Source organism: Lathyrus oleraceus, chromosome 4 (genome assembly GCF_024323335.1).
Source record: "Lathyrus oleraceus cultivar Zhongwan6 chromosome 4, CAAS_Psat_ZW6_1.0, whole genome shotgun sequence".
NCBI lineage: Eukaryota > Viridiplantae > Streptophyta > Magnoliopsida > Fabales > Fabaceae > Lathyrus > Lathyrus oleraceus.
In genome coordinates this window covers 493,294,104-493,308,712 of record NC_066582.1, presented here as the reverse complement: position 1 = coordinate 493,308,712, position 14,609 = coordinate 493,294,104, and the positions used below count along the sequence as shown (strand labels likewise).

The 14,609-nt window shown below is 35.3% G+C and overlaps 1 protein-coding gene across 1 annotated transcript; it reads left to right on the top strand.

Moving 5' to 3' along the window:
- The first annotated feature begins 2,035 nt into the window (after nucleotides 1–2,035).
- LOC127076649 (glycolate oxidase) lies at nucleotides 2,036–3,379 on the top strand. Its single transcript, XM_051018359.1, has 5 exons — nucleotides 2,036–2,197; nucleotides 2,282–2,406; nucleotides 2,568–2,614; nucleotides 2,770–2,847; nucleotides 3,078–3,379. Exons 1-5 carry the CDS (start codon nucleotides 2,058–2,060, stop codon nucleotides 3,234–3,236), a joined length of 549 nt encoding a protein of 182 aa, XP_050874316.1. The 5' UTR covers nucleotides 2,036–2,057; the 3' UTR covers nucleotides 3,237–3,379.
- The last annotated feature ends 11,230 nt before the right edge of the window (nucleotides 3,380–14,609 follow it).

The window sequence follows — 14,609 nt, the reverse complement described above, 5'->3', positions numbered from 1 at the left end:
TGAATGTTTACATCATTATTCCACAACAAAGATAATCCCTCAACCTTCCCTTTCCAATTACTCTTACAGCTAAAGCTATGCATGTTGGTTAAGACACCAATCGCAGTTATACTAGAAAACTCCTTATCGCTATCAGTTTTTTAATTTCAGAGAGAAACAAAATATTAGGAGAGTAAGTTCTTATCATGTTTCTAGGGCTCAGACAGTTTAAGGGTTTCCCACCCCCTGCAGTTCCATGCTAGAATCTTCATTCTTCATTGGTAGCCTTGTCCATTAGGCTTACATGTTGATGATTATGTAGTTTGTTATCTTCATAGTTTTGTTCCAATTCCAGAATCCTCCGTTTGAAACATGTTAGGGTTGTCGTTAGCATTGTCATTTTATTTTTCTTCATTGATAGTTAGACGTTCAAATTTGTCCATCATAGCCTTGATATACAGTTATGCATGTTGATACTAGGCTTGTTCATAGGTATGTTGTTAAATCTTCTTTCCAGCATGGCTAGTTATTTTCTGCCAATTTTGGTGTGCCTTAAGCCAAGGCCCTATGTGGTTTATCTTTGTGATGCCATGCGAGAGATGAACTTCTTTTTTGCAATGTTCCTCGTTATTCCCCATAATGCCACAATAAAAGCATAACAATGGTAGTTTTTCGTAGCAAAATCCACCCAATTAACTAAAATTTTCTTGTTTCCTATATACATGTCTGGGCTGATAGCTGGATTAGTTTTCAGGTTGATTATGACCTTCACGCACTACGCCAAAAAGGTTTTTTAACAGCGCATCTTAGACAGCGCTTTTAAAAGAAAGCGCTGTCTAAGGTTAAAATAAAAATAAAACACGGAAAATGTTCTAAAAAAATAATGAAAGCGCTGTCTAAGGGGGGGGTCTTAGACAGCGCTTTTAGAAAGCGTTGTCTAAGACGCCCCCTTAGACAACGCTTTTAGAAAGCGCTTTTAAATATAGACCTTAGTCAGCGCTTTTGAGAAAGCGCTGTTTAAAGTCTTTCAATTAAAAAAAAAATTAAAACCAAAAGCGATGTCTAAGGTGGGGGTTTAGAAAGCGCTTTTGGAAAGCACTTCATGCTTCCAAGAAACCCAATAGCGAGGGACACAGCAGAGCTTCCATCTTCATCAAGCCCTAGCAGCTCCGCCAAAACCAGACCCTCTTCTCGCAAACACAAACCCTCCAAAGAAAACGATCCTCCTTCAGATCACAACATCATCGTCCCTTACTCCCCCTCCCATCTCAAATCCAAGAGTCCGTTACCACCAAGACCTCCTTCTTCCAACCCTCTCAAACGCAAACTTGCTCTCGACACCATCGCCGCCGAAAATTCACTCCCGGCAACTACCGATTCCGGCGTTAAGGTTTTTCTCATCCATTTAGGGTTTTTAGATCTTGTTAATTTATTATCCGGTTTCTTATTTTGTATCTGTATGTGTTGTGTAGGTTATTGTGAGGATGAGGTCGTTGCGGAAGGATAAGGACGAAGGAGATCCTATAGTTCAGAAGATTTCTGGTGATTCGTTATCAATTAAAAAATCCATTAAAAAAAAGTGACATCATGAAAATATTTTTTGAAGAGTTGGTACTTTGGAATTTCTATTTCAGCTGGGTGGTATTTGGGTCACAAACTCTCGTATGCTAGCTACGGTCACTGTCTCCTTCTGAGACTTCATTGACTCTTTTTTTATCATATCTTATTTTCTCCATTCTCCTGATTAGTTCCAACTTGTTCCTTACTTCAGCATCCCAAACTACAGGTTCTCTCTCCTATTCATCTTACATTTACGTTAATTTCATTCTACAGGATCGGAAAAGTGGCTTCTGATGGTGGGGTGGTTCACCGGAATAGGCGGCAAAAGTGGTGCCCGGGCGGTGGTGACCGGAAAACAGAGGCCGGAAGGGGTCACGACAGTGAATCATTTGTGTTAATTTCATTCTTTTTCTTACCTGGTTTAGATTGATGTTATTGAGTAATTATTCATTTTAATCTCACTTTCAGAAGATATTGTAGACATAACATAATAAAGTAACTTGACTATTATTAAGAAGATGGTGAATATAACAAATGTGAGCGAGTATGAAGCAATTGCAAAGGAAAAGTTGCCAAAGATGATTTATGATTACTTTGCGTCAGGGGCAGAGGATGAGTGGACTTTGAAAGAGAATCGGAATGCATTCTCAAGGATTATGTAATCTACTAACTTGTTTTATTTCATTTTCATCTTCTCTTTTGCTGAATCCCTTATTTCAATATCTATGTTTACCAACAACAGGTTCAGGCCACGTATTCTTATCGATGTAAGCAAGATAGATTTGACAACAACTGTCTTAGGCTTCAAAATATCAATGCCTATCATGATTGCTCCTACAGCCGCGCAAAAGATGGCTCACCCTGAAGGTACTCATTTTTCCGTTACATTAAGCTCATTGTTGTATGTACTTTTTGTTAATGCAGAAGAAGCTCTTGATTCTTCATGTGTTTGACATTGAAGTTTATTGTTTTCCTACAATATAGAAATACTTGTAAATTAAAACAAATTATGCATTTTTTGTGTGTAGGAGAATACGCTACTGCTAGAGCAGCATCAGCAGCTGGCACCATCATGGTTTGATTTCAACCATATTTATTAATTCTCTGCTCTAGCAAAAAAAAAGTATAATTGGCCCAGATTTGGAAGGAAATACCTGTATTTTTATATATATTTTGTTACGGAGGGAGTATTTAATATTTGAGATATTCATTTTGATAATTTTGTGACAGACACTATCCTCATGGGCTACTTCCAGCATTGAGGAGATTGTTTCAACAGGACCTGGCATTCGCTTCCTCCAACTCTATGTGAGTATATTCTCTTCATTTCGTCTCTTCTTTATTATATTTTCTATGATGTGTGTGGGTGTCACTTGTCTCCTCCTCAAAACATTTCCAAGCAACTTAGTTTAAACCAGGAATCTGCTTTTGATGTATGATATAATCTTTGCTACATTCAAACAATTACTAACTTGATTATCTAACTTTTCAATTTATTAGTGGTATAATCTAATTTGTTTGTTATTTTCTTTTCCCAGCTGCTTAAAGACCGAAATATGGTTACTCAGCTTGTGAGAAGAGCTGAAAAGGCTGGTTTCAAGGCAATTCTCCTTACTGCAGACTCTCCGGTCATTGGTCGTAGAGAGGCTGACATAAAAAATAGGTTGACAATCATTGCGAAATTTCATTTGAATTGATAAGTCTTATATTTAAAAAATAGTACTAAGATACTGGTGCATGGAACACGCGGAGTTTGTAATCAGATTAAGATAAACACTATTAGAAGTTTGTACTGGAGATTTAAAAAACATATATATTCCTGGTTTGTTTATTGGAGATTTTTACAGATTTATACTGCCATCATATCTGAGAATGAAGAACTTTGAAGTCATGGATCTTGAAAAGTTGTATAAGGTGTGTGATCATTACAGAGATTTTAAATTAGATGATTTTTCTTCTTTTGTTATTGTCATCTTAATGTTGTTACTTTTGCTATAACTATTTGAGAAATTGGATATAACCTTGCAGATTAAAGACAATGGTGGTCTCATCTCTGTGACTAATGGTCTATATGACTAATCACTCACCTGGAAGGTGATACTATGATATATAGATCTTTTACATATATGTGACATTGAATGTGGAAGTCACAATAACTACTATGAAAAAACTTGTAACAGGATGTAAAATGGCTTCAAACAATCACCTCATTGCCCATTTTAGTGAAGGGAGTACTTACGGCTCAAGATGGTAAACTTATCAAAGAGATACGTTCTATAGAACCTAATGGGCTCCTAGTAATCGGGAGCTTCATGCAAGATTGGAAGCCATGCAAGCTGAGCTTGATGCATTGAGGAGAGAAAGAGAGGCTAGCGCCTCAACAGTATACAGAGATGCTTCGGACAAAGACAGTATCAACTGTACCTTTCAGCCGAACATTCCAGAGGTAATTACATATAATTGTCTTAAATTGAACTATTTGCTTAAATTATGTATTTGACATATATACACATTAACGATTTCTTGTTATTATTGGTTTTAGGGCATTTCCCATTGTCAGCTGTATTTGTCGTCACCATACTATCGGATGGTTGGCAAGGAAAAAGTGCATAATGTTAGCGGAGTATTACTCCACACTAGAGAGCTCCCTGCTGGATGTTTGAAGGTATCAGTTGATATTGCAGTTGAGCCGAATGCAGCATTACCATATCCTAGCGATGATTCGGATGCAACAACGGTGCACGAAGCAGTAGGTTCGTTTGTTGCATGGCCGACAAACCTCATATGCGTAGGATATGAGGTATGCTTAAAACTTATGTTAACTTTAATGTGTATATTCAAAGTTTAAAATTTATGCTTAAAATTTTACTTACATATTTTCCTTGGTTATGTTAAATAGACTCCCACAAAATCCAAATCAAAAGATAATGCGATTCCACGGCATACCGAGTCCACGGTTTCAAGAAAAGAGGTAATATACAATTATATGACATATATTCATGGAAGTTGTTACATTCTTAATTTGATCTAACTATTTTATACAAAGGATCAAGTGGACGAAATCAAAGAGGAGTGGTGTCAATTCATGATAAAGCTCAATGTTTGTTCATAAATTTGTGTAATTAATGTGTACATTTGTAGTATATGTTATGACTTGTAAATGTGTACATAAATTTGTATATATTTTGATACATTTAAGGCAAAATTGGTATATATATATATTTGTTAGCCAAAAATTGGTAGAAAAAATGCCAAAATGGCATATATAAAATGTGATAATTGTCTATCAAAATCTGGTTGAAAACAGGTAGAAATTCTGGTTTATAAACCTGGAAAAAATGTGGTTTAAAACAAAAGCTTCAAAAATTTTCGTATACCTTAGACAGCGCTTTTGTAAAAAGCGCTGTCTAAGGGGGGGATTAGAAAGCGCTTTAGGCAAAAGCGCTGTCTAAGGGGGGGGGCTTAGACAGCGCTTTTTGAAAAGCGCTGTCTAAGGTATACCTAAAAAAATTAAAATAGGAGGGTCTTAGAAAGCGCTTTTGGCCAAAGCGCTGTCTAAGGGGGTGGGGCTTAGACAGCGCTTTTCAAAAGCGCTGTCTAAGGTATACCTAAAAAATTTAAAATAAGAGGGTCTTATAAAGCGCTTTTGGCCAAAGCGCTGTCTAAGGGGGGGGCTTAGACAGCGCTTTTAAGATTTAAAAAAGCGCTGTCTAAACCTTTAGCAGCGGAGGTTTAGACAGCGCTTTAAAGCGCTGTCTAAGGCTAAAAAAAGCGCTGTCTAAGGTCTTGTTTGTTGTAGTGACGACTTGCTCGGCTAGGCATGTCAGATATGCCTACATCTAGCACTTCCCCGATTTGAGCGCCTATTTTTTAACACATTTGTATAGTTTTACCATTAGCAAGGCGGCCCCATATTTGAACCATGATAGGGGATTTTGAAAACTATAAGAAATTAGTAGACGTGCGCCCATCCCATTCTTGTAGTATTAACTAAGAGTTCTGAGACAACCATGAGCTACCTTTGAGAATCTTGTTGTGGTCTTCTTTTATGTCCATAGTGATGTGGAAATTGAGTTTTCGACTTCTCTGACTATCAAGCTTGGTGGATTGCACCAGATATTTTCCAAGGAAGATTGCAGAGACCCTGGTGAATGGGTTTTTCTGTCACCATTTTCTCCAGGACATTGATACTGGGAACAAGATTGGGATCTTGGATTTCTTCATCTTCACCCAGCATGAAATCCTCTTCTGTTGGCTGGTATGTATCCTATTGTTCATATTTTCTGGTTTGTCTAGAAATATGCATTCTCTCCAAATAGAGAGTTTGATGTAGGCCCATAGGATTGTTATGGTTTGGAATTCCTTGAATGTGAGATTTATTATGTTTTATAATTTGATCATTATTATTGTTCTGATTTGACTCTTTTTTTTTCCGTAGATGTGTGCTGAATGGGAACCCTGGTTCTGATGACATCTTTACTAGTTATGATGTGTTCCATGGTGGTGGAATCACAAGGTAAGAAACAAAGCTAAGAATGCTCAAAAAGACTGTGGGGGAATAACCAACAAAAGATAACCAAAGAGCAACAAGGAAAGCCAATAGGCTCAATAAAAGAACTCAATCAATATACAGAGACTTAATTGAGGAATGTTGGATATCAAAGATGTTGAAGTTGGTATTTGTGATGTTGGAATTTTTTTGAAGTCCCGCATTACTTAGGCTCCTGGGATTTTGAATGTATAAATATGTGAGGGCCAACCTCACTCTTTGATCTAACTTTTGAGATGAGATCCAAACATATTTAACAAAAGATACATAGAAATTCCAAAAATGAAGAAAATTGAGCAATACAGAAAACCAAAGAAATCGATCAAGAAAGAAACATAAAATAAAACACTACCAAGAACCTAAAGAAAACTAGGCAGGATCAAAAGAAGTTGTATATAAAAGGGATCAAACACACCTATAGCTAGGGATCACACACGGAGGTGGAAATGAGAAGTAAGAGAAATACCGATGCAGGGTGGGGAAACAAAGCTGACAAAAGTTCAATTTCGATGATGGAGAACTAGCATCACTGACATAGACATACAAACATGAATATGTTGCTTGCACTAAAGCGGTTATTGGTAGGTTTAGGGTGCCTTTGAAGACAAAGTTCATTGATTCCATAAGATCTATTGTCATGTGGCCCCATCGTTGACCGTTGTCGTATGCCCTAGTCCACTTCTCCAATGGAATATTGTCGATCCACCTTACTGCATTTGCGTTTGATAATCTGATGTCTTCGCGGTAGTGTTTGAAGGAAGGTTCTGTTAATGCATACCATGCGTTGACAATGTTTTTCCACAGTGTTTTGTCTTTGATCTCCCATCCGAAATTTTGAGCGATATGTCTAATGCATTAGACATGCGTCGAAGGAGGATCCTTCCAACCATTATCAATGTTTTTATAGGCACTCATAATTGATGGGTGTATATCTGAGATCAAATATAAGTTAGGCTGAGGAGCAACGTGCAATCCGAGATTTTTTAGGAAAAAACCACACCCCCTAGAAGTCTCCCCTTTAACTAGTGCAAAGGCGATTGGAAAAATGTTGATGTTGTCATCTTGTGCCACTGCCATTAGTAGCGTTCCTTTATATTTCTCGTACAACCATGTATCATCAATTTGTATAATAGGTTTACAGAAATTAAAACCTTTGATGCATGGATGATACACCTATAAGAGTCGGTGGAATATGTCATTACCACTAACACAAGTCTCGTCTGGGGTATAAGCCGACAATGTTTCCAAATTGACAATAGTCCCTGAAACATAATGCTTAAGTGTCACCAAGTATTTTGGAAGTTCTTTGTATGACTCATCCCAATTGCCAAACATTTTTCAGTTGTCTTAGTCCTAGTTATCCATGCCTTCCTGTATGATGGAGTATAGTTGTATTGTGTAGCAATACATGAGATTATTGTACTCACCTTTAACGATGGATTATCGCTGACAGACAAAATTGCATCTCATATTAACTGATATTTGAGTTTGCGTTGGTCCTGCATCGGGTTCGTGATTAAGCAAGTGTGAACTGGACCCATAAAACCTATCTCCGAAGAATCATTCCTCTTTCGGTAAGATGCTAACAACCGGAATAGGCAGAGCTCATTACGATAATAGATCTTATACCTCGTTGCATTAGTTCGACCAAACCTATAATCAACTGATAATTCCATGTAATACTTTTTAATGGCTCTGACACGGTCTTCTTTTGTGCGAAATTTGTCTCATTTTTTCAATGATCCTTGAATTTGAACATAAGGATTGTAAAATATATCTAACGAAGGTTCATATGCACCCAAATTCAAGCTTGTCATGTGTTTAGGGGGATAATATACATGACTAGCTGGTAATGGCTCTTGCTGGTGGTTGACAGTTTCATCGTTCACCATTTCATCAACTAATAACTCATTTTTTTCTTCTTCCCTCGTCAACAACATCGACTTCAGCTTTTCCTTCATCATCAGTTTCACAAAACACTTGTGATAGATCAACGAACTGAGACAATTGATTTTTTTGTGTTAAAATATATAACTCAATATCATTGAATCCAGATTGTTCGTGACTGAGAAACACATTATGAACATTGACATCATCTCGAATCTTCAACTGATAAAACTTAACTTGGTTGTCTGCAAAAAACATCGGATTTTTGTAGAAGATTTGTCCCACTTGACTATACTACAATTTCTTTTCTATTCTTTGTTTCAAATGTGAAAAATTTGATTGTTTATTTAGGTTAGTTACAATGCCACAGTTTGTGTCTGAGTCAAGGTATTCGATTGATTCATGCCAACGAGCTTCGTCAACATGCGCCCAACAACAAATTCCTGCTCAAGAACAATGTCAACCCACCCAAACCAAACGACCAACCTCACACCATCACCATACCATATACACACAACCACCAAACACCCAACCTCGCAACCAATTCATGCCACACATTCAAACTCAAAACCAGGAATCAAACCCTAATCACCAACAACCATACGCAGCCACAACATCTATTTATAGCCCGGATGATTCATATGATTCAACCGCGTGCCGTCATAGCCCCCCACTTATGAACACCCAAACATCTCATCACCACAACATCAAACCATTGTTTGACTTTATTACATCATATGAACCATTGTTTCGTTTCCAAAACGATTTAATGTCCAAATTCGGACAACCATATCGTCCATAAATCACCCAACCACAACGACCCAACTACGATATCATGGACACCGAACTCAATTACGACAACACCGATGCCCCCCCCCCCCCTTCCAACTATTGGGGAGAAATGATGACAAATTTGTCAAATACCGTTGGACCTTCCACCAGACCTTCACACCGACCACAATTGCATCATATCATCACTCAAAGACCCCAAATACCTCAGGGAAATTGTGGGAGACCTCGAAGGCAAACAAACGCATTGGGATATGGAACATGAGGCGTTTCAATCGGACGGGTCACTAATTTTCTTGTCAATTGTTATGTATTTTTCATTTATCTATTTATTTTATTTATTTCAATTTGATATAAGTATAATATATAAATTTAAAAAATATTCAAAACATGCGTCACGCAATGGCGCATGCTTTTCATGTCATAAAGCATAGTCAATTGCATTGACTTCATCTGCGTGCATGCGCCATTTATATTGACGCCTTAATTCAATGTCAACACATATGCATGCGCCATTTATATTAACACCTTAGTTCAATGTCAACATAGATGCATTAGTCCAATTGACATATGCTTTAGAGAGACGCATGAAAAGTGGTTATATCGTGAAATAGTGGTTATTTTAGAAATTTAATTAAAAAGTTTGATTAATTTAAAAAATTCATCCTACTTCATTTTTTTAAAATAAAAAAGAAAAGAACCGAGGTTGAATCTAACGGTTCTATAGATTTGGTAATTCTAGCATTGAAATATTATCCTTTCTTTCTCTGCATCTATTTATTGGTTTTGAATCATAAATCAGTGTAATAAAAAAATATACTACAGGTAGTCAGGTAGTACGAGCTGCTTCTCTATATTGAGTAGAAGGCATTGGAAACTTTTTGTGGTATGATAGTCTATTTAATCAAAAACAGCTATTCACTGCAAAGGGTAGAAGTGGAAATGGATTAAAAAAAGAAGCTGGGACCCACCTTATTTTGTATTTGAAGGGTGCCCTAAACAGAAGTTGTTATTTCTCGCTTCTCTCTCTCCAACCAAAATCAAGCTTCTTCTTCTTCAACAACAAGAATGGCTCTTGACGGCATCGACCTCAAAATGTATATGCAAGTCAGCAACAACATAATACGACTCTTTTGGCTGATAATGGCATCTATTGCTATGGAGTTGATGCCGAATCTTGGTATGATCGATTTCATCGCCAAACACACATTTTTTATGAGATTGTTGTTTATCGTTATACACTCGATGCTTCTTATGTCCATACTTGAAATAGCCTTATACAACGGAAAAAGAGAGACACTATTAATTAATTAATTAAATTATTTATAAAAAAAAGTAGATTCAACTTACCTAAAAAAAGGGAGGACTTTCTAAAAGATAGGAAAAAACAATAAGCTAAACTACACATCAATTCTTGTTAAGTACCCATTTGAAAGAGCCTTTCAATAGCCGCCATAAATTTTCCCCAAATTCTATAAAGCTTCGTTCACAACAACAATGCCTCTTGAACAAGAACAAATTTATGTCAATGACAATGCAATGTTTAAGGGAGTGTTCAACGACGCAATACTACTCTTTTGTGTACTCATAGCTTTTGTTGCTGTGGAGATCCTACCCATTCTTGGTATGAGCAACTTTATAGTAAATCACAACTTTCGATAAGAACTGCGGTGGCAAATATATTTAGCAGATCTTAGAATCAATTTCTTCAAGAGTCAAGACCTTGTGGATGGATACACAAGTTTCATTACAGTTATCAGTTCTTTTTACTAGGTTTAATGTTACTCTAGTAGTTGTTTTCTTTATACAATTTCTCATGTTGTGCTATGAATATTAACTTTCAACTTAAGATAGCTATTCTTTTTTTTATTTTATTTTACGTAACAACTATATAAATATGCAGGCTAATAAATATCGGAGCTATCGCATGTGTTTGTGAGATATAACGTTTTTACGACAAGTGTTAGCGTAAATATAAGATAAATAATTTGATTAAGAGTAAATTTGCTCCCTCCCTTTTTGAGATAAAGCTTGAATTACATCATTCCCTCATGTGAAATAAACATTGTATTATTAAAAATAACTTTTGCAAATTTGAATTGAATTTGATTTTATGGTTTAAATATTTGTCTCTTGTTTTTGGATTTTTCCACTCTTCTACCACTCATTTATTCTAACTAAAATATCATACTACCACTCGTTCCATCTTTAATACCAAAATACCACATTTGTGGAAGACAAACATGCATTTGTAGCGTCTCGTGCTCTTAATGTCATTTATAATAAGAATATTTTCAAAATCATCAATAGATTAGTGCTAATGAGGCTTGGGAGACTTTTGAAGTTGCTCATGAAGGTACATCTAAATTAAAGTTCATATGTTTATACCTCAACTTGTTATCGGTGACATTAAAGAAAAGCTTGTAAGAAAAATTCTAAAATCTCTTTCCAAGATGTTTGACATGAATGTTACATTCATTGAAGAAGTCTAAGATGTTTGCACAATGAAAGTTGATGAATTAATTTGATCCTTATTCGTGCTTGAAATAATCATTGATGACAAATCCAAGAAAAAGGTAAGAATGTGGCATTCAAACTAGATATCGAAGACTAGGATGACCAGATCAAACATAATGCCGATGAAAATATGACTAAGTCAATTGCCATGCTAGCTAAGAGCTTAGGAAAAGTCATTAGAAGACTTGATAGAAAGTTCGAAAATAATATCTTTACTAATATAAAAAATAACCAACATTAAAATTTAAAAGGTGACAACTTTCGGCATAAAGTAAAAGATGGAGAAAAAGTAAACAATGACAGGTAATTCAATGTCATGAATGTGAATGTTTTAGTCATATTTAGGTTGAATGTACAAATTTTCTTTAAAAATAGAAAAGGGCCACAATTCCACTTTCTCTAATAATTTGTCAGATGAAGAAAGTGTGTATTTGATCAAGCAGACAATATGGTAGTGTTCACTACTCGCATAAGATCAAATTCATAAGTGTCTAATGATAATGGTGATACTAGTGATGATAACTTATCTGTTGATGTCATTGTTGAAGCGTACAAGACATTGTATCTCAAATGTACTGAAGAATCTCAAGTAGTTGAAAAATAAAAGAAGAGAATTGAATCCCTTCTTCAAAACAAAACTTGTCTCATGCTAACTATTTCAAAGTTAAAGGGAGAAGTTGTCCATCTTATCTAAGCTAAGCTTGATGGCATAACCAAATATGTTTGCATGTTGTGTTCTAGAACTGAGAGCCTTGAAGGGAATTAGATACTTGGGAGAATCATTTAATTCGAAGACTATGTTTGTTCCTCCAATTCAAAAAATAAAATTTACAATATCAGGTAACAAGTCTCAATAACTTGTTAAACATGATTACCAACACACTATATTTTCTACAATAGACCCTCTTAGGTTTGTCATGATTGTGGTCAACTTGGTCACATGCGACCGAACTATTGTAAATTGTATTGTATACAACCATGTCGTTAACATATTTATCCCCATTGGAATGAGATGTGTGAATGCATCCTTGGGAAGTTTGGCGTGTCAAGCCTAATTTCTAGTTCACATTGCTTGTACCTCCCTAAAGGTCTTTTCCCGTGAAGATTTCTATTTTGATAGAGATTACTTTAGACAAAAGGTATGAGAAAGAAACTATCTGAAAGACATCAAACTATTTTCTAAGAGTTATCTTACATTTGGTGATGGTGCTAAAGGAAAATCATTAGAAAAGGGAAGTTAGTTTATCCTGGTCTTCCTTGCCTTAACGATGTCTTACATGTTGACGGTCTCACCTTTAATCTTATACAACTTATGAAAGGGTCTACATCTTTCAACAATTGTTACATGTGGTCACCTTCTAAAAAGAGCCAACCTTAAAACTATCATATCTCTAAAACTAAGAAACTAAAATATGGCGCATAAAGCTTATACACTTAAACCTTAGGAGTATGAGGAACATTATTACTAAAAAAGGTTTTCATATGTACATATGATCTCAAAATTGAATAAGGTAAAATTTATGGTGACCATCAAGTTGAGAAGTAAACCAAGATGTCACATAAGAAGGTTCAACATCTTACCACTACTCGTGTTCTTGAATTACTTCGTATGGATCTTATGGGACCCATGCAAGTTAAGGGTCTTGGAGAAAAGAGATATATCTTTGCCTATGTTGATGACTACTCTATATACATTTGGGTTGAATTTATATGTGAGAAGTATGATACCTACGTTTTCTTTGAACACATTTTCCATCGCTTACAACGTGAAAAAGGATATAAAATATGCATGATCATTCACATTCGAAGTGATCATGGTAGAGAATTTGCAAACTTCAGCTTCTACTTTTTATGTACTATTAAAGGGATTGCTCATGAATTTTCTACTCTCATCTCACCCCCATCAAATTGGGATTTTCGAGAGGAAGAACCATATCTTACAAGAAAAGGATAAAATCATGATCCATGCCAAACAAATTCCTTATCACTTTTGAGAAAAACAATGAATATTGCATGTCATATTCACACTCGAGTAACAATTTGACAAGGTGCAAAGGTTACTCATTACGAGCTATGGAGGATGAGGAATCCCAACCTTAAATATTTTCATTTGTTTGGTAGTACTTGCTATACTCTTACTGGTCGTGAACAAAATAGGAAGCTTGGTTCAAGGAGTGATGAAGACATATTTCTATTCTATTCCATTAATAACCGAGTGTATATAGTGTTTAACAAGGTCATAAAACCTATGATGGAATCTATGAATTTCATTGTTAATGATGATCAAATTGAAGTGACTCCCCGGGAAGACGAGGATTATAATATAACTGGTCATAATGTTGAGAAAGGTGTTGCTGGCATTATACAAAACAATGTGCAAATAACTAAAGAAGATGTAGATTTGGATGATGATGAAGATAATGCTAGTGAAAGAAAAGAACCATCGATAAGTATTAATTAGAATCATCAAATTGAAAAAAACTATAGGAGGTCTAGATGAATGCTTCACCACACGGAGAAAACATCTATAAGAGCTTGTTCAATTTAAAAGAAACAAAGTATGGGAAATTATTCCTAGACCAAACTCTGCTAATATCGTTGGGACACAATTGATTTACAAGAATAAGTCTGATGAGAATGGGATTGTTACTTGAAACAAAGCATCGCTTGTAGAACAAGAGTATCGGTTTAGCATAAGACTATCCTTAATGGGTACTTGGAAGTGGAAGTTAGCCCACAGACATCATTTAAGAACACAAGTTACATCTACACTTGTTTGTAGTAAGCATAAATTATAGACATCTAATATAAAAATAGGAGCTACGTCACCATGCATTTTTAGCCAACTCTCTTCATATTCAAAGTCAACAAACTTTTAGGTAAAATTCGTAATCGTATTTTTCCTCTATGATAATAAAAAGATAATAGTAATACTTGTAAATTTAAATACAGGTTTGAGCTAGTCCCACGTGGTTTGAAAATGTTTGGAAGAAATGATGAGCAATTTTTCTGTGATTGGAGATGATGAGCAATTCATGGATATGAAGAGGTTGAAACAAGATGAAGCAAGAAAATACTTTATTCCTTATAAAGGTTACACTAACACACACTTGTGAATTGTATAGAGCAGATGGTCTAAGAAAATGGACTTATGTTTAGAATTTTCTTTTCAAATTTTTAATTGTTTAATATTTTAAAATATATAATAAAAATAATTAATTTTATAAAAAATAATAATAAATTATCCTATTCATCCATTCAAAATTTTAATTATGTAATAAATAATAAATCAAGATCAAAAAACTAAGTTTTAAAATGGAGACAAAAA